The sequence below is a fragment of the Oculina patagonica genome, chromosome 6 (genome assembly GCF_052425735.1).
Source record: "Oculina patagonica isolate OP01 chromosome 6, crgOcupat, whole genome shotgun sequence".
In the NCBI taxonomy this organism is placed as follows: Eukaryota; Metazoa; Cnidaria; class Anthozoa; order Scleractinia; family Oculinidae; genus Oculina; species Oculina patagonica.
Genome location: NC_135763.1, coordinates 31,192,059 through 31,214,774, shown reverse-complemented (window position 1 = coordinate 31,214,774; position 22,716 = coordinate 31,192,059). Strand labels below are relative to the sequence as shown.

At 39.4% G+C, this 22,716-nt stretch overlaps 3 protein-coding genes across 3 annotated transcripts in view; all 3 read left to right on the top strand.

The window, feature by feature from the left end:
- Positions 1–17,706, top strand: part of LOC144658112 (ephrin type-B receptor 1-B-like) — a 34,869-nt gene extending 17,163 nt beyond the window's left edge. Inside the window, exons 8-19 of the mRNA XM_078518445.1 lie at positions 8,565–8,670; positions 9,845–9,894; positions 10,215–10,358; positions 10,851–10,927; positions 11,671–11,776; positions 12,350–12,411; positions 13,249–13,347; positions 13,934–14,047; positions 14,496–14,645; positions 15,053–15,097; positions 15,682–15,833; positions 16,340–17,706. Of these exons, the coding sequence (XP_078374571.1) occupies positions 8,565–8,670; positions 9,845–9,894; positions 10,215–10,358; positions 10,851–10,927; positions 11,671–11,776; positions 12,350–12,411; positions 13,249–13,347; positions 13,934–14,047; positions 14,496–14,645; positions 15,053–15,097; positions 15,682–15,833; positions 16,340–16,595 (1,361 nt within the window). The 3' untranslated portion in view covers positions 16,596–17,706. The remainder of the gene's footprint in view (positions 1–8,564; positions 8,671–9,844; positions 9,895–10,214; positions 10,359–10,850; positions 10,928–11,670; positions 11,777–12,349; positions 12,412–13,248; positions 13,348–13,933; positions 14,048–14,495; positions 14,646–15,052; positions 15,098–15,681; positions 15,834–16,339) is intronic.
- Positions 1,375–2,766, top strand: LOC144658206 (uncharacterized). The gene has a single exon (XM_078518582.1). It carries the CDS (start codon positions 1,537–1,539, stop codon positions 2,764–2,766), a length of 1,230 nt encoding a protein of 409 aa, XP_078374708.1. The 5' UTR covers positions 1,375–1,536.
- A 514-nt stretch (positions 17,707–18,220) lies between the features above and the next one.
- LOC144658216 (somatostatin receptor type 4-like) lies at positions 18,221–22,581 on the top strand. The gene has a single exon (XM_078518597.1). It carries the CDS (start codon positions 20,100–20,102, stop codon positions 21,252–21,254), a length of 1,155 nt encoding a protein of 384 aa, XP_078374723.1. The 5' UTR covers positions 18,221–20,099; the 3' UTR covers positions 21,255–22,581.
- Positions 22,582–22,716: the final 135 nt, after the last annotated feature.

Genomic DNA, 22,716 nt, shown 5'->3' with positions numbered 1-22,716 from the left:
ATCCATCTTCGTTCGTATATGTACCTAAGGTACACTTTTTCAAAGAAAAAATTATAAAAGCACAGATTCTAACTGCCTGCCAATTATATTCATTTGGGCGTCGCTGATTACGTAAATGTGGCAGTTCAAATTACCTGAGCCGCTTGCTTTCCTCTCTAGCTCAAGCTGGACACCGTCCTTTGTGTTCACAAGGCGCGTGCCGCTTCCGTGCATCGAGTGGTCAGCCATGGAACGCAGATCAATAAGAAGGCCAAACTTGTCTTCTGTGTAAAACTTTTGCATAGTCATGTGCTGCGTTTTATTTTTTTCTTTCATGTAGAATCTTTTAACTTCTCCCCAAATGTCCATTCCTTCGATGCCGTTGTTGTACAGCATGTTTGGCGAGCCGTTGACAGTGATGCTTACTTTTGTAAGGTCCGGGTTAATGTACTTTTCCGAGCTCCTTGCACCTTTGTTATATTGCTCAATAAATAGGAGCAAGATACCTTTCATGGACCTCCTCTGCGGGTTGACCCTTAGATTCAGACGAGTGTCGGAGCCTTTTGCAAAAGTCGTCACTTTATCACGCTGGATGTGGTCGTAAGCGAACTCTTTGCCGCCCGAATAAGCGCTGAACGCTTCATCTGCAATTTCCTCGCTTCTTATCATCTCGTACTCCAGCTGGATGTTTGTCAACTTGTATTTTAGTTTTGTTGTATCTGAGCCTCTGACCACATGTTCGGCTGCCGCGAGCTTCAGTTCGAACACAAGATCGTTGTATAGTGCCTGAGGATAAAATGCCCCATGGTCAGTTAAAATCTGGTGATCCAGGCGGATGCGGTATTTATTTCCATATATCTCATTCAGCTTTTTTTCTGCGTCCACACCTGAAGCTTTCTTATCGCCAGCATTTGAGCGAATTTTGTTAAGGTCCTCGCTCTGAATGCCCTCTGGCACCCTGTCGTCGCGCTCCTCCTGCGAAAGGAAAAAATCCTCAAATATTTTGTAGATGTCATAGCCAACCGTGTCCTGCACGACGGTGCCTTCGTACTTTACAACAAACTTGTCGACCAGAGCTCGGCTGACGTTGTCAACCAGAAAGTTGTTGGCATGGCCTCCGCTCAAGTCGATGTTGAAGCGCAGCGCCAGCGAGCCAGGCACAATGACCTCGTTTTCGTTCAGCTTGGGCACTGAAACATACAACGTTTCCTCTGGATTGGCTTCTGTGCGGTCAAAAGTGATTCGTTTTACCGCGCGCTCGGCTTTCAGTGCGCCGAGTATTTTCTCTGTGCGCCCCGGTCGAAGGTTTTCTTGAACAGCAGCCATCTCTCGATTGGTTTTATTGTTAAATTGAAAAGTTTAATTTGAAAATATATATATATAAATTAAGCGATGGCAACAGGTGGTGATGATTTTGGATTCGAGGACCCTGATTTGGACAAAGATCTTGACCACAACAGTGATAACGATGATGAAGAGGGACAAGAGGTCGACACAACCCGACCATTTCAGCCCGGGGAGGCATCCACACCCTACCATGGGGGTGAACAACATGAAATGCAAACGATGCAGCACGAACAGAGCGGGCTGCCAGATACATCCTACGACGAAACACCTTTTCTTGAAAGAACCCCTTCGATAAGTGATCTTCAAAAAGAAAGTTTTTTGCGGCAAAAACTTAAAAAAGCTGTAGACACGATAAAAGGCAAATTCCCCAAAGCAAATTTTGAAAAAATTAGAATTAGAAGAGGCACTGGGAAAAATGAGGGGAAAATTGTTGCTATAGGAACTAAAAAAGGCGAGTACAAGATTCTAAAAGATAATGAGTCAGGCTTCATGAAAAACTTTTTAGACAGCTTCAAAGATGAACTTGGGCCGTCAGCTGAAGATCTTATTGCTCAAGACAATGAGAGCATAAGATATGAACGCCAAAGATTAAGAGAAGCTGAAAGTCAACTACAACAGGCAGAAACAATTGCCATGCAGAAAGAAAAAGCCACCCAAGAAGTAGAAGATCTCAGAATAAGAATCGAGCGAACAAATGCCAAGATGGATCAACTTGGGTCAAATGTTGAAAATGAATCAGAATTGCGCAGACTTAATCAACTAAAAAAAAATCTTGAAAAGGATTTTGAAAACGCAAAAAAAGAAGTTTCTGCTCTTGAAAAACAAGCAAAGCAGAAGGCAAAAGAACAAACACGAGTCGGCCAACTAAGGGCAAGCCTCGCTGCCAAAGAGAGCGAAAGAAACACTTTGCAAGAAAGGCTCAACGACACAAGAGCTTTGGATGATCTTAAAGAGCAAGAAGATGAGCTCAAGCGCCAAAACGAGGAAGACAAAAAAATTATTGAGGATGAGAATGCCTCCCCCACTGACAAACAAGCCGCGGAAGAAAGAGTTGCGGAAAGAACCGAGGAACTTGGACGCTTGCAAACGCAGATTGCCGAAAGAGAAAGAGCGCTTCCACTTCGTGAGAGGATCAAAGAGATCTTCAAAAAACATGGCGTGACATTAACAGCAATACTTCTGGCTGCTGGTGTCACGATTGGTTCTGTTATTGGAGCCATTACAAACGCGTTGAAGGCCACCGGCAAAGCGTTGGGAAAAGGCCTAAGTGATATTGGCTCAAAGGTAGCATCAGCTCTGCCTGGTCTCATTGGCTCGATTGCGAAATTTCTTTTCAAAACCGCTGGTCAAGTAATTGGATTTCTTGCAGAGCACACCTGGCTGCTTATCCTTGCTGTGGTTGCTTTTCTTGTTGAAAAATACATCAAAAAGAGACGTTAACGCATAAGGGTGTAGATCAAAGCTGCTGCTCCAACCGCGCCAACAGCGACAGTTGCTTTGTTTATTTCGTGTGAATCATTGGCTACGGCCTTCGTAGCTTTAGCGCTTTGCGCGTTGCTAGCTGGTGTTTCAGCAGCGCTTGCGGCGGGTGCCTGATTTTTTTTTGCTGTGGCGCTCTTGTGTATAGGATTTGAAGGGTGGCTGTTTGGTGGGTTGATTTTTGATTTTCCTCCGGCCATCAGTTTAAGAGCTGCTTTTTTTGTAGCTTTATTAACCTCATCATTCACTCCTAATTTCATCCCAACAACAGCCTGCTTAAGCTGGTTATTGTAACCAACAACGCTTTCTGTGTTTATCACCATACGAGCGGGCATCAGCCAGGCACCTGGGCAGACTGCAAGGTTAAGCCGAACCTTAGCTTCGTCGATGGCTAGTTGGTATCTTTGGACCGACTTTGCCAGATCAGGTTGCCTTATAGCGTCTTCAACCAACACGAGGAACTCACTTTGCGCTTCCTTTGCACGGCCGCCTGTTCCAAGTATGCTACTTCGAACGTTCACCTGCGAACCGAGAATACAGTAGACAAAAGCCTCTATCGACTGGTTTACTCTCGACAAACCTGCCTGAGTAAGCCCTTCAGTGCCGTTAGGACAAAACCAGTCTGCCTGTGCATATGCAGCGTCGTCTGGCTCGATGTATTGAATCAAGTTACCTTTGCTTGCAGTTCCACCTTCATCCGAAAATTTATCGTAATCGGGGTATTTTGCTCCAGTTTTGTTTGGTCCAATGTTAGTAATCCAGATATAAACGTTACCAAGTCCGTGGTTTGCGCCTGTTGTGAAACGGAAATCGCTTGACGGGTCGACACCGAACTCAGCGCATATTCTTTTGTACGAAGCCACGTCGTACTTGTTGTCGAACTGGCTAAAAGTTGGGTCGCCAGGCAAGGCGCTTACGCTCTGAATCCCCCCCATCTGAAACAATATTCGCCTTATCGTGAAATAAACGTGAAAAAGGTAAAAATTTCGCACAATCGGTGGCAAGCTAAGAGATGAGTGTTCTTCATCGAAAATTTCTCGACTTATACCGCAGCCTGTTGTCGCGCACCATACCGCAAAGTTAAGTTGCTGTGGCCAATAGCCCATATTTTGGCTAGCAAGCCACCTTTTTGACTCTTTTCCTGATGTATGCTTCAGTTTTGTTTTTTGAAAAATCTCTCTTAATTTCGTTGTGAAATATTGGTCTGGTGTGACGTAGATGTTGATTTGGCTGTTAAATATTTTTTTCAAACTCGGTGCGGCTTCGTGAAATCCAACCGCGGGAATTGGCAAAGATGAGCCTTTTGCGCCGCTTGGTGACAGCTGTTGTGGAAAACCGCCTGAAATTTGATTCACCCCCAGTGCTTTTTTCATCTCCGGGCTCCAATATTTGCTGTCAGAGCCAAAAACATTTATCAAATGGCCTTGCCCTGCCTTGTAATAAATGTCTGCCGTTGCTGTGTGGTTGTACGCGAACTCAACCTGTGCAACAAATTTTGTTCGGTCAGCGTTTGGATATTTTGCAAGAAAAGGTTTCCATGCATTGTCTTTTGCCGCTTTAGAAATTGTAGTTGCTTCTGGGGTTTTCATCCACTTCATAAAACCTCTTGTTTTTGCATCCATGGTCCTCTTTTATATTAAACATTTTTTTTTTTTATTTAATATAAAAATGGTTGTGCTGACTGTCACCACAAAAGAAAATCCGAACACTGTTTATTTTGACAAGCCTATTCCAAAACCGAGCTATATCCGGCTTTTAAGTTGTTCTCTTTACAACAGCTGGAATAGTTTGGAAAAGGATGGAATAGTTTTTTATAAACAAGTGAACAAGGAAGAGAAGGCGCGTTATATACGGCAAGGAAACTTCTCACTCGATGACATTGGGAGTATTTTTGAAAAAGGATTTCCAGAGAAAAACATGTTTTCTGTAACAAAAGGCATTGCAGGCCGTTCATTGATAATAAAAGCAAAAGAGCCCAATTTAAAAACTTTTGGACTGAATGAAAGTCTTATTAAGTTCTTTAATTTGCCTGGGTTTGAGAATTACGCAAGTATTGAAAAGGAATTTTTTGAAACAATTGAGGTAAATAATGTTTCAAATCCTAAAAATTACTTCATCAACTGTGACCTTATCGACAAGCAACAAAGCTTGCTAAATGGTAAGCCATCAAGCCTTTTAGCGTTTTTTGACATACGTGGAAAACCGTATGAAAAAGTTTATTACCAAAATACACATTTTAACGTCTTGCGCGACGTTTCTGCTGAAGAAAATGTATCATCTCTGACTCTTTCGATTAGAGATGAGAATGGAAAGCCATTCGATTTTAACGGCTCAAATCTTACATATGAGTTGGAATTGAATTAAATTAAATACAAAATTAACTTTTATGTATACGAGACCATGTCATCTGCTAATGTTCTCCCGAGTGCCCCTGCTTATGGTGATCGCGAAGAAACACAACTTTATCCAAGCCTCCCAACAAATGCCGAGAATTTTCGGCTGACTGAAATAAGTAAAATTGAAAAAGAAATATCCGCTGAAGCTGAGCATTACAGGCTTGTGTTAAAAAAATATAAAAAAGTCCGGAAAGTTATTCACTATTCCGTGGTCTGTCTTGGCGCCGTGACGGCAGCTCTGTCTTCTGGAGCTGTTGCGACTTCACTTACTGGTGTTGGAATTGTTATCGGCGTTCCTGTTGCAGCAGTAGCAGGTATATCTGGCGCAGCTTCCACTGGCCTGTCAGTTATCAACAAAAAGCTTGAACGTAAAGTTAATAAGCACTCAAGAATCCTCGCTCTGGCTGTTGCAAAACATGACTCGATAAACAGCTCTGTCTCACAAGCTCTGAATGATAATCTTGTTTCTGACAAAGAGTTTCAACTGATCTTACGAGAAATGCAGAAATATCGTCAACTTAAAGAGACTTTACGTTCAAGCTTTGCACACAAACAAACAAATTCACAGCCAGACATCGAAAAAATACGACAAGAGATCATGAAAGCAGAAAGACAAAAAATGAAAAAAAAACTTCTCGAAAGCACCACCGACATTTCGAAATAAAATTTCAGTCCAATAGAACATTTTTTCATTTAATGAAAGAATGATTGTCTGCGCTCATCTTGTTGTTTACTTTGTGATTGAATATTTCACGCCAGAGTGGCAAAAAAATATTCGAGTCATCACTAAAGAGGTTGTTGATTGTCTGAACAACATTTGAGGCTGTCGTTCCTTTTTCCACGATCCACGATCCACGATCCTTCTTTTCCAAAAGACCCAAGCCCCCTCGACCTGCACGTCACGCTCTGACTGCGACAAAATAATTTAGCGACCGCCAGCAAAAGATGGGCCGCACGTATTTATTTGTTTTGACCAAAAAATAGGTGTGAAGCAGGGGGTTATTTCACTTTTATTTATTTTTTTTTCTTGGGAGCCGTGAAACAATATTGTATCTATTAATATAAGCAATCAATAAACATTACAAGTGTGTTAAGTAAAAATAATTTTATTCAGTTGCTAAGTTAAATGTTTCTTGACAACGGCGGACATTCATGGCCACGGTAACTAAGGTAAATTGTTCGTTGACAACGGCGGACATCTCATGGCCGCGGTAACTAAGGTAAATTGTTCCTTGACAACGTCAGAATATTTTAAGCTTGTAAACTTGCAAGTTTTTGTCAATTCGGGTTACGCCGTAACTCATTGGCATTCCAATGTGATGACGTTTTTAAGGCCTGTGACTAAGATAATTTTGTCAATTCGGGTTACGCCGTAACCCATTTGGTATTCTAATGTGTTGACGTTTTAAGTGTCAATTCGGGTTACGCCGTAACCCATTTGGCGTGTGATGTTGCCTGTGACTAAGATAATTTTGGTCAAGTTTAGCAAACGCTAAAGTTGTATCATCCCATCGTTAGACATCTACAAATGATTTATGTCGATAAACTGAATTAAAACTTCTTAATTTTTGATCTAGAAAGGTTTGATAAACGTCTTCAAGCATCCGATATACTTAACCTTGTGATCAAACTTCACGACCAAGCATCTGATTTTTGTCCGTAATTATTGCTTCGGCACGAATAGCTGATATGAAATATTAAAATCGTATCCTCGTTTGACGTTTCCAAATGATTTATGTCCGTAAGCTGTGTCTTTGCTTCTTTTTCAATGAAGGTTTGATAAACGTCTTTATACATCGGCCATACTTGCTTGTGTAATACAAAAAAGCTTATGTGAATAATATATAGTTATAATTTTAACGGTGATTGGTCACAAAAGACGTCATTACATCGGGAAATAACCTATTAACTAAAAATAGTAATGACGCCTGGTGAATAAACTTACCGTGATCTTATATTGTTCTTTTATGTTCTAGAAAGTTCTTAGCTCAATATTTCACGGTATATTTACATGTTAGTCAAATTAAATATTGTTGTTGAATAAATCATAGCTCTTAAAACACACATACAAAGAGTTTGATTTGTTTTCCGGCTAAAAATATTCAAAATGAAAAAAAAAAGAATTAGATTACGTCAAGGGGGTTTTCCACGCAATTGGCACAGGGTAAACAATGACTTCCTGTGTTACTCGATAATTTATGCACTCACCGGAGCGTGCAAGTTTTGTTTAGCTTGTTAAAACGTTTGCGACAACACTGCTGTCTAATTTTTTTAATTTTTCAATCAGCTCGTCTGTTAAAAAGATTGTTATTTGTTTTTCATTTTCTTTAGTTTTTTTGTATGTTGTAAACGCTTTTCCACAAGATCTTTTCAAGTTTTTCTTTACACTCAAGTTAATTTCTCCAGTTCTCCCTCTTCCCATCTTCTTTTACTCAATAAGAGCATTTGTTCAATAGGAATTATTTCTGGCACAGCAATTAAAGGTTGGTTGTAATTTAATACAATGGCGCCATACAACGATTGGTACACTGTCGGGTCCGGCGAATCTGCTTCAGGAAGTTAGGAATGTGAAAGCCACTCACATTTTCCTCCTTTTTTTTACCATTTCCACGCCTGCTTTCCCGATTTTTTTGTTAGTTTTAACCATGCTTTGCATAACGATTGCAGCTTTCTTTTTTCTTAAGTTTTCTGGGATTAAACGTCTTTTTTGCAACTCGTTTCGCGAGGGGGGTAAGAAAGGCGTCTTGCGTTCCGCGCACACATGTAAATTAGGAGTTGTGGACACAAATTGTGACAAGGAGCGAGGCGAGCCCGGGCGAGCCGAGCGAGTTGTCACAATTTGTGCCACAACTCCTAATTTACATGTGTGTAGTCTTAGCCAACCGTACGTTTTTTTAAATTCAGCCAACAAATCGCTTTATATGACACAAAAAGGAACGTTCTATATATCAGGTGGAATTGGCATTGAAAGTCTCAGTAAACAAGAGGCGTACCACAGTCTAAAAATACGTTTAAACAGTAACTAACTGGTTTTATCATAACCCAGCTGCCGTTTATTGCAAATCGCGCAATCTGATTGGCTACACAGGTGCCTTCTATCGATCGTAAGCATAACCACACTGACCTACTATTGGTAATCGCGCAATCTGATTGGCTACACAGGTGCCTACTATCGATCCGTAGAAGGCTCTCGGAGCGCACGCTTAGTTTTCGCATATTTTTGTCAATCAAAAGAGTTTTGCTAACACAATTAGACGGCTCGCTCTCGGTTTCTACCATCGATCGATCAATCGATCGATCAAATGGATTTATCGATCGATTGATAGACAACCATTAAATAATAAAATACTTGATTACGTTTAGGTGGAACCACAAATAAGCTTAATATTATTCCTATCGCCGCTGGAGCTGGGGGCCTGCTGTTGATTATTCTTGTAATAATTATCGTCATCATCGTCTTACGTAGAAGGTGAGTGAACTCTGCTTTATATTTATTGTGCCCCAAATAATCGTAAAGAAATTGTACAGAGTATCTCTTTATTTGGAAGTGACACTCTCGTTTCCAGGGTCTTTGCACCTCTCGCCAGCGGTCGGGAAACGAGTGACATTGGAAAATTCTGGTGAAAAGTCCGAAAATATGGGATTCAATCGAATTTAGCATGCCTTCCTTTCAAAACATCTCTTCACTCGACGCACTTCTTGGTGTTTTACTTCCGGATATTTATCGTGTAACGGAACTCTCAAGAATCGCTCGTTTCGTCAAGCTTACGCAGTATTAAGGTATCACGGAAGGAAAATTGGCGTTTTCGTTCCAAGTCAAGGTATCACGGAAGGAAAATTGGCGTTTTCGTTCCAAGTCAAATTGTGTGCAAACCATCAATGATAACCCCAATAAAGTATATATTTTCTGAAAGCTTATTGAATAAAGATTGTAATTTTCGATTTTGTTTTGATCATATAGACCATGATAAGCAACGTCAGCATTTTGTTTGCAATTATGATGTTGCGCAACATTAGGTTTATTTGAGAATACATTTACATGAGAGCCATAACTTTTATGTGGAATTTGATCTACATATATTGATATAAAAAACGGTGTCTCAGATTTTTCATTTGTTGCTCCATTAATTTTTTATGAATTTTTAAACTTTAAAATGGCATTTTTAGGGCTTCTTTAGGATTAAAAATTCATAAAAAATTAATGGAGCAAGAAAAGAAAAATCCGAGACATCGTTTTTTAGACCAATATATGTTGATCAAATTCCACATAAAAGTTTTGGCTCACATTTAAATGTGTTCTCAAATAAACCTAAAGTTGCGCAACATCATAATTACAAACAAAATGCTGACGTTGCTTATTATGGTCTATATGATCATAACAAAATCCAAAATTACAATCTTTATTCAATAAGCTTTCAGAAAATATATACTTTATTGGGGTTAGCATTGATGGTTTGCACACAATTTGACTTGGAACGAAAACGCCAATTTTCCTTCCGTGATACCTTAAAGGAGCGAAGACTCGAGGAACGAGATTGACAGGGTAGTTGCCTGCCTGTGTACAGGCTTGCTTACACAAGCCTTGTGTACTGTAACAAACTTAAACATTTCATTTTTATTTGTTTTAATTTGTCTACATGTAGGAGAGGACATCGAAGTGTAGAGAAAGACTATATGCGCAGCATTGAGCAAGGTCAGTTCACATTACTACGTACTGCATCTAAGGGTTAAGAGTCTCGCTGCACATTCCTGGGGATCCCTGGTATTTAACTCGAGAACAAAGAACTGTTCCCAGTGATGCATGCAGGTCTAAAAAATAAAATAATAATAATAAAAAACGGATAAAGGAGCCCATTGCACGAGTTACTGAAAACGTAAGCAGGATTACTTTGACGCATCATATGCCCTTCATCATAAGTGTTCCACAAAATACTCTTCCACTAAGTATGATCACATGTCACAGACATTGAAACAGACATTGATGCAATTATATGAATGATTTGTTCTTTAAAGGGAGTGAGCTGAATTCCTTGGATTCCATGGATCAACGGAGATATATTGACCCTGGAAACTATCTCGATCTTCTGGAACTTCTGTCAACGTTCACGTCGGAACTCGATAGAAGTAAAACTAAACTGGAGGGACTCATTGGACAAGGTAGGTGGAATATTAAAGGGACCGTGTCACGGATTTTAGCCAAACTTAGGCATAGGAAATGACCATCAAATTTATTTAAATGTATAAAATAACCTCTTAAAACAGTGAAGGAATATTTAAATAACACACCAAATGCAAAAGAAGGTACGGATGGCCAAAAGTGTCGAAGATTGAAACGGATTGCGATGTGGGCTTTTGAAATATGGTCCGGCGGAACAGTTTTCAAAGTTAATCTTGTCTGCTTGTAACTTTAATTTATGACGCCCGGGAGACACATTTGGCTGCAATGAAGCTATGGTTTTGTCATTTAGAATCATAGAATTAATTTCTTTGCAAACATTAAGTTTCATAGCGAATATTTGGCAAAATTTAATAACATAAGATTAACTTAGCCGTGACACAGTCCCTTTAAATCGATTAACAACAGCTAACAGGGAAATTTAATGTATTTCTGTGTGTGTTTTGTTAATGGTACTCTTGCTTCCTCTTCAGGCGAGTTTGCTGATGTGTACAAAGGGACATTAAAAACCGAAGAGGGCAAAGGCATCGTCGCTGTCAAAGTCTTAAGAGTTAGTTTTTTTCTCTTTGTTTCTTTTTTCTCTCTTCACTTCCCCAATTTAGGATACTTACTTACTTACTACTCTATACGCCGTGGGCGCTAAGGGCAGCGACAAAGTTTCTCCACACATGCCTTTCAGGAGCTTTCTTTTCGATGTCTCCCCAGTTAAGTTCGCTTTCTATCGTCCGCCTCCAAGTTGTTCTTGGTCGTCCTCTCTGTCTTTTCCCTTCTGTTGTCCAATGAACTGCTGTTTTTGGAATAGCTTTCCCTTCCATCCTAAGCACATGTCCTACCCAGCTCCAACGTCTCCTTTTTAGGATATCTTTTCTTAAATTTTCTCATGCAATGAAAAGAACAAAGAGACTGATTGCACTACATTATACGGCTTAGCTATCTCGCTAGATAGTGCATACAGCAGTGGGCACAAGAACATATTCGCATGGCTATACTGATAATGGCTACGTGGTAAAAATAAATGGGTCAAAGCATGCTTTCTTATTGACATAACGTGATTGCGTGATGCAGATGTTGTGTCACATAGCCCACAAATGACCACTGCTCACCACTAGAGTTTCCAGTAGCTCAGTGGTAAGAGCCTCCGACTAGTGTACGGAGGGTGGTGGGTTTTAATCCCATCAGTGAACTCAGAATTTTTTTCTGAGTTCTTCTCTCATAAACACACGTCATTCCATTATCATTTAGGTTACTAACTGTTTGGTAAATATCAAATTTTCATTCTTTAACTCATTCCAGCCTGGTTCAAGCGAGAAAAACCAAAAAGATTTCCTGTCAGAGGCGTCCATCATGGGTCAGTTTACCCACCCCAACGTAATCAGCCTCATAGGAGTTGTCACTCAAAGTAAGTCGTACATGACGTGCTTATCAGTTAAAAGTTTCTTGATATCAGTACAATGACTTTCATACATTTTTGCAATGTAGAACATATCGAACGATTAAGAATCGTCTGTTTTTTTTGTATTATTTTTCTTCATTTGGAGACTTTGACATTGGTGTAAAAAGAAGAAGCCACTTGTATCAGTTTCCATTAGAGTATTAACAGAGTTGGGTCAACGCTTACGGAAACCCCCAAAGCTTGCATTTGTTAATATATTTTTTTGAGCTGCAAGACGAACAAATGAATGTCAATGTTAGTTATAGTTTGTTGGCTGTCATAACTGTGTGGTTGCACAATTACAGATAATCTGATCTGTATAGTATGGATATGGAGAGCGCTTTATTAAATGTGACGTGGCTGCAAAATAAGTCGTTACATATTAAAAAGTGAGAAACCAAACAGAACTAGGTTCGTTTGCTTTCACAAGCTTTTGGAGCCATCACAGCGCCTTTCTCAAGTAATAGTTGATGCATGTAATCGTGGTCTTGCATATTATTGAATCTCTTTGAATTCTTACAAACTTATTACGTGTTGTAGGTAGACCGATGATGATTATCACAGAGTTTCTGGAAAGTGGATCGCTGGATCACTTTTTGAAGGTAATTTTATGCTCAGTTTTTGTGCGACGAGCCTTTTTTACTCTATAATGATTGAGAAGACCACTCATATATTTGCTTCATAAGTGAATCGATGCAGAAAAGCGGATCTTTTTTATAACTCACAAGATGTCAAAACGTCAACCTCTTTGCTTCTTCGAGGGAGGCGCAGTGGTCTAATGGTTGGTGTGTTAAAGCCTGTTCGGGATCTTAATGTTGTGTTCTTGGGCACGAAACTTCACCTTAGCTGATAAACTACTTCTCTCTCCACTCAGGAGCAGAAATAGGTACCTCTTGTTGAGACAAAATGCCAGTTGTTGAGACACGCTGACAAAGTTGCTGAGGGGGGCGGGGAGGGGGAGTTAAGCCCTGACCAAACGGTTACGCAAGTAGACGCAAGTTGAAAACTTGCGTTCATTTGCGTCTCCGTTTGGCCAGAACTTGCGTGCACTTACGTTGACTTGCGTACACTTGGACTGACTTGTGCTCACTTTGGTCGAGATCAACTTTGCCCTTAAGTCAACGCACTTTTTTCACCGTTTGGCCACCCATCGCAAGTCAACGCATTTTGTGCAATTTACTTTCAAAATACTGAATTGCACCTCGTAGCATTTTAAATGACATTTTGCAAACTTGCGCGCACTTACGACTTAGTTTGCGTGTCCGTTTGGCCACCCAACACAAGTCTGTACGAAAGTTCAACTTGCGACTACTTGCGTCCACGTGCGCTACCGTTTGGCCAGGGCTTTACACATCACCTAGTCACTTCATGCTACAGGAAGCGTTGTTAAGTGTCACATGTCTCTTCCAATCCGAATACAAGCGTCGTTTTTTTTGCAGGAACGTGATGGTCAGCTTACCACCCTGCAGTTGTTAGGAATGGCTAGAGGTGTGGCTTCCGGGATGGTCTACCTGTCAGGGATGAACTTTATTCATCGGGTATGTAACATTGCTATATACTCAATATTGGATTACATCTGTACAACACACAAATATTGCGTGCACTACTTATTTTCGATTAATAGATTAGAAAATATTATACATACGAAAGACTAAAGTCGTGTGTTTAGCTGACATTTCCACGCATTATGATTTTGTTGGTAATCAGTAATTACGATATGTTAATGACATAAAACATTGTTTATAAAATTAACTTATTCTTTCTTTTAATTCAGTAGCTAGCCCTTAAGCTTAACAGCAATTGTTACGGATTTTGTATACAGCCAACTCTCTCTAAAACGGACACCGTCGGAGCCGGCTCCAACTGTCCGTCTTGCAGAGGTGTCCGTCTTATAGGGAGTTTAGTTACAGTAAAATGACTGAAAAACGGCAGGGACGGGACCAACACTAGGTGTCCGTCTTAAAGAGGTGTACGTCTTATAGAGGTGTCCGTTAAGAGAGAGTTGACTGTATTTATATATCCATGTATAGCAGTTTGTCACTATCTGATCACTAACAAAGGATTACAGTGAAATAACTACATGATTCTTGTATACTAATTAAATGGTAACCTTCTTGTTATTAGGATCTTGCTGCTCGCAACGTCCTCGTCGGCGAGAATATGTCGTGCAAGGTTTCTGACTTTGGTCTCTCAAGGGAGCTTGCTGATGACAATCCTGACTCAGAGTACCAGACACAGGTAGATTCTGCGATAGGACACTTAACAGCAGCCACGACAAATGGGAATTTTGAGTGGTATTTCCACATATATTGGCTATTTATCCACTGTTCAGGATCAAAATTAATTAGAATTAAGAAATGTTGCTTTTTGAGGAGGAAGGAAAACCTGACGGAGAACCGAGACAAAACACTTGGAGCAAGGACGAGAACCAACAACAAACTCAACCCACATATAACGCTGGGTCGGGAAATCGAACCCGGGCAACACTGGTGAAACTCGAGTGCTCTTACTAATGGGCCATCCTTTCTCCACTAGTTTGACTCAGTGTTATATGTCTCCCTGAACTAATGTGGGCACTATTTGAAAAGTGAAAAATGTGTTTGTAACTGAATTTGTTTAAGAACATTAAAAAGGGGATCAGCAATTAATTAAAACAAGCGTCCTTTTTATTTTGCCTTCTCTAAAGGGAGGTAAAATTCCTGTTCGTTGGACCGCCCCGGAGGCATTACAACACCGGAAGTTCAGTTCCGCTAGTGACGTGTGGAGTTATGGTATTCTGGTTTGGGAGATCATGTCATTTAGTGATAGACCTTACTGGGACTGGAACAACTATGACGTAAGTGATAAAGTAATTTGGCCGTGGTACATCGTAAACATCATAAAACGAACACAAAACTTACAACCATCGGTTTTCGTGTAGCAAAGAAACAAGACAAGAACGTGGTTTAGTTGCAGTTTTATTCCCTTCATTTGTAATGATTTTCTACAAGATGTCACAGACAATAACTGTTTTTGGGGTAATTTCGGTAATTTTAGGAAACAATGCGTTACAAATTGCCTTACGTACCCTGATGATCTCTTTATAATAAGTCATTCTCGCGGAGGATTTCAACAACCTGCAATTACACTAAAGAGTGGATAGTCGAAGTACAGAGGCAAAAAAATAGAATATAAAATTAATGTGTGTTCACTTAATTTGATAATTGTCGTCTTTGTTGCTTCCCATCGTCATAATTTGTACAGGTGATTAACCGAGTGGAGACTGGATACCGGCTGCCACCTCCTAAGGTATTCATGTTTTGCTAGTCATTACAGATAAACTGAGTTATTGAGACTTTCTAAACATAAGCCGATAGGTGGTGCCATTGATGGCAGCACAAGCTTCAGTTCTGTGTTCAACTAAACTAAACAATTCTTTGATATGTGCAGTTCTAGTCATTACCATTATTATTTACCGCTGGGTGGGTTTAAAGCCCACACCATACCTTAAGCTTGTACCCTTTTCGTTATCTCATATAGCTATTGTGAATTGCGAGAAATAAAACTTTATTCTTTGAGTGGACTCTTCAGAACTCAGATTGCCGGGCCTTAAAATTTAAGTTTGTGAAACCAAGCCACAGTGATACAATTATGAGATAGCATTCCCATTAACCGGCAATAAACAACTTTTGATTCTTTCTTCTTTGAATTGGATAAATGAAAGTGCATGTCTCCTCTGAGTGGTCTGCTTTCAAAACCTCTACCTTTACTAATCAAGAATACACCCTATTCCTACCTTCGCGAGAATCTGCGAGACACGTACATTTCTAGTTGTTTTCTATATCATGATATCTTTACTCATGAATGTATTCTGTTCTGTTCATTTATCGCAGGGTTGTCCAAAAATCGTCCATAGCTTAATGCTTGATTGCTGGGATAAAGACAAGAACAAAAGACCCAAGTTTTCTGAAATCGTCAGTCGCCTGGACGGATTATTTCGCTCTCCAGAAAGTCTGAAAGACGATTCATTGCCTCTTAAATCCACGTAAGTTTATCATATGTCTTATGATAGCGGAGCTTATGATAGCGGAGCACCATTGGTAAGAAAATTTGGTAACCCATGAAGCCGCAAAAATTTGGTAATCGAGTGAGCGTACGCCCGCCCGCGTCTACAGACTCTCGGACTACAGACTCTCTTGGCAAAATGTTCTCAAAACTCATCACTGAATAAAAATTCATGAATTTACAACAAAGAAAAGTAACCTTGACGGCGGTAAGCAGGGCGTTATCAGCTTGTAATAAATATTCTACTCCCCCTGAATGGGATGCTAGTCCATCGCAGGGTACCCTCCTCCCCCAGCATTATGTCGCCGGTACCCATTTTACACCTGGGTGGAGAGAGGCACTATGAGAGTTAAGTGTGTTGCCCAAGAACACAACATAATAACCCCGCTCGATCCGGCGTCCGGCGCACTAACCATTAGGCCACTGCGCCTCCCAATCTATCAAAGCACTGCTATAATTGTTACTAAAACATTTTTTTGTTTTCAGATCTGCAGAGGAAGATATGCCAGAATTCCAGTCCGTGGATGATTGGCTGAAGCACCTCAACATGGGAACGTACTCGGAAGCATTCAAGGCTGCAAGCATCAATAGCCTCAAACAAATTACTAGAATGGAAGATAGAGACCTGAAGGCACTGGGAATTAAGTTGATTGGTCATCGCAATAAAATGAATAAAAGTATAAAAGCGATGAAATCACAATGTCACAACAGGGGTCTTGACGACGATGAAGCTGCAATATAATTAACAGATTTCTGATATAAAAAAATCTGAGAAAAAGTTATCGTAACCCGATTTCTAAAGTTCGCAGTATTATCTTAAGAATAGCGAAGCGCGCGAGGTCTAAAAATTGAATGCAAATGAATATACCACACGAGGCTCAGAAAACATCAGCGTGTTCTGAGAGAAAAAGAGAGAATCTAGGGGAAACTTTTGTTTTAATACAGTGTTTTAGGAACACCGCCTGTTTTAGAAAGTGTTTTCGAAAAATCGTCCGCCATTTCGGTTTGTTTGTCTGAGTCTTGTCTGAGTCGTGACGTCACTCGCACGCTTTGCTATTGAGTATTGATGTAGTTTGTAATTATATAATTTCATTGAAGAAAGTTTTCTTATCGCATCGATGGACTTGTTTAGCTACGTTAAACTATTTTCTTTCAAAATACCACTGCTAATAATAAAGTAGAATCGTTTATGTTAAGTTTCTTTTTGGATACTTTCAAGTTTTTGAAAAAAAATATCGTGTTATAGTTTTGTCTATTTTTTAATTCACCGTCTAAGTTCTTTAATTTTCTGTTCAAGTTAGTCTAAATTGATCTTTACCTTTACAGTTTATCGCCTACTTCAGAAAGAGGCAAATTTAGCCTCTATAACCCTTTGGTGACGATTAATTAAGATTAACGTTCGCGTACAATTTACGCGTAATAAGTATGTAATTAAGCGTGGAATGAAATTACGAATAGCACGCTTTCATAGAGTTCAAAATTTTGTAAACTAGATAGTGATAAACAATTATGGATGTAGAATGAATATAGCAAATCGGTCAATTTTTAGCAAGTGGCGTGCGTCTATAGCCCCGTATAATATTCTTTTAATGAGTCATCTTGTTTTAATTTTTGTTATTTTGTATTTCGTTAGCGAAAGAAGTCTTGTTGTATACTGTACTTTTTCTGCCAAGAAGTGTACTTTTCTCCCTTTTGTTGCAAAAAATTATGAACAAGCCCCAGGCAAATGTTCGTCAAAAACAAGTTGCATGCATTCAATTTAAGGTTTTCTTGTATGTCAATTACAGTTAAAGCAATTTTGTACCCTGTTTTTGAATCCTTATAGAGAGAGCTTTTGAATAAATATAGTAACTCGACAATAAAAAAATTATTTTCTTTGTAATTGAGTTCTAGTCTTGAAATATTTCCTTTTGTTTGGCAACGTTAATATAGCTGCCGTAAATATGGTCAACTCGTGTAGTTTTCTTTGTACTAACCGCCGCCTGGTTAGCTCAGTTGGTAGAGCGCCGGACTGCTGTGCGGCCCCCCGATAACTCGAACCTTTTTTTATTTTGCTTGAACGTTCGAGTTATCGAGATTCAATATAAACTGTACATTTAAAAGGGTTTCATGAGAACCTCATTCTCCATTTTACGTAAATTAGAGCAAAGAAACATCATTTCAGTGTATAGAAACAGCGGCTGTGCCATCTGACGTCTCTCCCGGTCGGGCATAAGCCCTAACTTTTCAAGACCCCTATTTCCTATGGTTCATACAACCAGTAGTAGCTGCTACACACCCTTTAAGTTTTTATTGTGGTAGCTTTACATATCTAGGAACAGAATAAAGCTAGGCCAAAAAGTCTGGATTGGTTTCGTTAGTTGAAAAGCTAGCTAGAGCACCCGGGTGCACACCAAAAACTCCCTCGTCAGTTTAAGGCCCCAGCCGGGTTTTTTTGTTATTACCTAGCGTTACCTAGCAACAGCAGGTCCAACCATTTACCGAGGGCAAAAATGTCGTAAAAGATGTATTTTTCTGTTGTCATGCTCGTGAGACAAACGTAAATGAATTCGAAATTGTCAGGCGTTAATCGAACCAATGACCTTCCGTGCACCGTTCCGATGCTCTTCCCACTGGCCAAAAGAGACTCGTGAGTTAGGCCATTCATTCAAGAAAATGTAAAACGCGATCCTGCATATTGATGGCTCGGTATTGCGAAAGCTTCCTATGTGAAGATAATGAAAGAGGGATTGAAATTTTCGTTCAATGAAAGGAGAAAGATGTAATTTTCTAAGCAAATTACCGTAGGCTCATCAATTTTTTAAAACAACTGGGAAAAAGAAGCTTGAAATAAAAATTTACGGGGCTTCAACGGGATTCGAACCCGTGACCTTTGCGATACCGGTGCGATGCTATACCACTCAGCTGAACTGTGAAGCCGCACATTAGGAGCCATGCAGGTTGTTTTTGTTGGCTCTATTTTTCCCATGAAGAAAAAGATGAATAGAATCGTGTCGTTATTTGTTTCTCTCCGCCGCGCAAAATAATCTCATTTATTCTGGCATGTAATTTTCTATTGACACGAGCTTGGGGCAAAGATACAACGTTGCAGTTTCTTACAGCTCTTAGTGGGAAGCCGCGTCTCCTAATAAACTTTAAATTACTTTTGAAATGCATGTTCATTTGGCATGTAATTTTACCAAACAGGTGTTCCACAACAACGGAAATGAACTGACATATTGACAGTTTTCATTTATGGAGCTTCATGTAATGAAATACAAACATCCATAAAAAAGACTGTCTTGTATAAATACAATGCCGGACTGCTTCCTTCGCTCAACTTTATACGGATTGAATTAAAAGCTTCAGCAAAATCCATTTAGCTGTGGTCCAGAAAGCCATCAAATAGTCTGCTCTCTTGAGATGAAATTTATGTAATGCTTTAAACATAAGAGACATCTAAAATAGTTTTCAATAAAAAAAAAAGGAAAGATAGCTAAAGCTTGTCAGTGAAGTTGACACTTAATTGTGCTTTTTCCTTTTGGCTGTCACCGTGACTAAAAGTGACTATAAAAGATAAGATCAGGTTTGTGTCATAGAAATTTGTTATTGTGAGCTAATTTTCTTGGTTTATAATATCTAAGAAAAAGCCGGTTAAATTTTTAGTGTCGTTAAAGCTGGTCTTAACAGAACTGCCAATTTGTGAAGTGGTCAACAGAACAGTTTACCAGCATTTTTAATATATACCGACTAAATGAAATTAAGTGATCAGCTTCTTCATAAGATTTTACGTGAAAGCTGATATTTAATAAAAAAAAATTAGTCGCGACCACCCGCAATTTAAAAAGCAAAATTATAGTTTTACTTTGCGTGGAAGGACTTAAACCGTTTTTTTACCCACGCTCAAAACAACACGCCTACAAACTAAGACACAAGTAAATTAAAAGATATTATCTCAAGTAGTTATTCGTCCTTATGCACCTGCCCTTATAAGTTTTTTAATATTCTCCGAGAAAAAACACTTTTAAGATGCTTGAATGTTTGTGTAGTAATTGCGTTGTCCTGAACATGGTATTTAGCGTGTGACATACATTTGACGTCAAGCAAAATGTTCCGTAATTAAAGTGTGGCATATATTTGCTCCACTACTTAAATTCATCACAAAACGAAAGAAGATTACATTAATTCACCTGAAGCAAGCTTACGCCACTTAACTGCACTCGTATTTTGTGTTAGATACTTGAGGGATTCACATTCTCGTATCTAAATGGAGAAAACTGCTTACACACGGGCTTATAGCCTGTCGTCCCCCAACATGACTGTAAACCTCTCTTCAGGAGATCTCGTTTCGGAGAGCGGGTGTTTCCACGGAGATCCAGTTGGCGTCAAAGTGGCTCGTATTCTTCCATATTGCTTCATAATCGTTGCATCTCTGCTCGGAAACTCGATGGTTGTCGCTGTTGTGTATAAGAGCCAGCGGATGCGAACCACGGTGAATTACTACATTGTCAACATGGCCGTTGCAGATCTAATGATCACACTGTACATGCCCAGGATGATTACAATGGCCCTAGCAGGCTTCGAATGGATCGTCGGGGGAACAGCCGGGCTCGTCTTCTGTAAGCTCTCAATCCTCCTCAACCAGACACCCATGATAGTCTCTGTATTTACCGTTGTGGCCGTCAGCTTCGATCGCTTCAATGCCGTTGTGTTCCCCCTACGGACATTAGTCTCTACTCGACTCTGTAAAGTGATCATATTGTGCACGTGGCTTCTGGCCTTGGCATTTCGCATTCCGACCGTTTATGCAGTGCAAACCATGACTGGGAAAGACGGCAAACTTTACTGTAACCTTAATCTCGATGACACATTCGGAGAAGGAGTCCAACGATTTTACTATCACTTTAACATGATAGTCATATTCACGGTTCCTCTTCTAACGATTGTGATATTGTACACTGCCATAATAGTCACTCTGAAACGAAGAAAAGCTCCAGGTCTCACTCCTGAAAATTCGTCCAATAGCAGCGAGGGATTCCGACACAGAGAAAGAGTTAAAAAGAAGGTCCTTCGCTTGGTTTCCATCGTAGTAATAGCGTTCGTACTGTGTTGGTTTCTCTATTATATTAGACTCTTCATGTATGCATACGGCCGAGATCTGCCTTGTAATTGGTTGCATGTGCGACTTGTTCTCGCTCATTTTAACAGCGCTTTGAATCCATGTTTGTACGCCATTTTTAGCGAAAACTACCGCAGGGGGTTTAAAAAGATTTTAGCCCAACTTCGCTGCCGAAGGAAGCGCTCTTTTAGTCAAAGTAGGGACTCATCAGGATCCCTTAGAAGAAGACAACTAGCGTGCGACAGCAATGGCAGCATAAGTATCCGAATTGAAGGGGACATTCAAAAAATCTCTTCCTTATAAATGTACAGTAGCGCGTCCGAGGAAAGTTAGCGAATCAGTTGATATAGCTGCCTACAGCTGTTGCCGATAGCTTTTAATCAAGTTGGTCGGTAAAAACGCACACTCAATAATAGCTTGACCACAATTATAGCGGCCAAAATTAAGAATATTTTGGAATCAGTTTGTTGGGTGCAGAAGTTAATTACAGTGTCCATTGATATATAAAGCTGTTTCTGAGGCAAAAAATAAATCGTGTCGGTTTATAGTTTAAGCCATGATCGGAAGATTATTATTCGCAGAAAAATAGAGTAATTTATTCAGCACCAAAAAACAACGGTAAGTTACACTTGTCAATGGATTTTCCAATATTTGTACAAAGGATATTAATGCACATCGCCTAATAAGCCGCTTTTAAAGCTGACAAATTCAAAACTCAGTGATATGAATTCGAAATCCTTACAAACAACCCACGACTCGTTTGAACAACCGCACTTTAAGAGTCTCTAAGAAATGTCAGATTAACACAATTCTCCTGAAAAAATTACGGAAGTATTTGCATAAGAAAAAAAAACATGTAGCATTTAAATGTATGAGGCTTTGAACCTAGCTGAAACAGTATGGGCTTTGGTTGAAGGCTTTTTGAAATGTTGACTTTATTTCTTACAATTTTCGAAAAATAACATGTAATGTTGTAAAGTTATTATATTGGACCAAATTAAAGTAAACGGAAATAACCTTCAGTGATGGATGTTTCGTTTGGAGAAAATTTTAGCTAGCCAAACGGAAAGATATGAGAAAATTTAATTCGTCAATATTTAGTTAGGCGAACGCACTTTTCCTTAATTACTTGATGGACACAAGATTATAAAGTGGTATTTTCTTTGTTTCTTGAAATGTAAATCAATTTCAGTTTTTAAAGGTAACAGCATGGACCCGTAGGTGGACTGATTCAAACTAAACTTTAACTTCTATCGATGTATTTATTTAGCAGGCAGATAGCGAAGATATGTCAATAAGGCAAAATGAAAACTCAAATTTGTGTGCAATGACGTTAAAGCTTTTGACATGCTTTAAATTGCTTGAACACAACATGACAGTTTGGTGAGAAATGTAAGCAATTTTTTTGTCAAAAAACGAAAATTTTAATATAGTTCCAAGATGTCTTTTTTTGAGCTCAGAGATCTGGGAACGAAATAAGTTCATTGACGCATGCAAGACAAAATTGTATAAATATCCATCAAGAAAAAAATCCAGTTAGCTTAGCGTGCGTATCCCAGAATTTATTGAAAAAAAAAAAAAAAAAAAAAAAAAAAACAGAAAGCAACACTATTGAATCAAAGACCTAAGACCTCCTCTAGAAAATTTGCTAAGTTAATTGGAATGCTTTTATCTGTATCTCAGTTATGTCACGTTATTGTCCGTTACTTATGAAACGTATTTTGTGCTGTATTTGTCTCGAAGTAAAGGTGAGAAACGTTTAACT

What these genes read in the sequence shown, in the direction of transcription:
- LOC144658216 (XM_078518597.1), top strand. Translation starts at nt 20,100, where the DNA reads ATGGAGAAAACTGCTTACACACGGGCTTATAGCCTGTCGTCCCCCAAC.
- LOC144658206 (XM_078518582.1), top strand. Translation starts at nt 1,537, where the DNA reads ATGCAAACGATGCAGCACGAACAGAGCGGGCTGCCAGATACATCCTAC.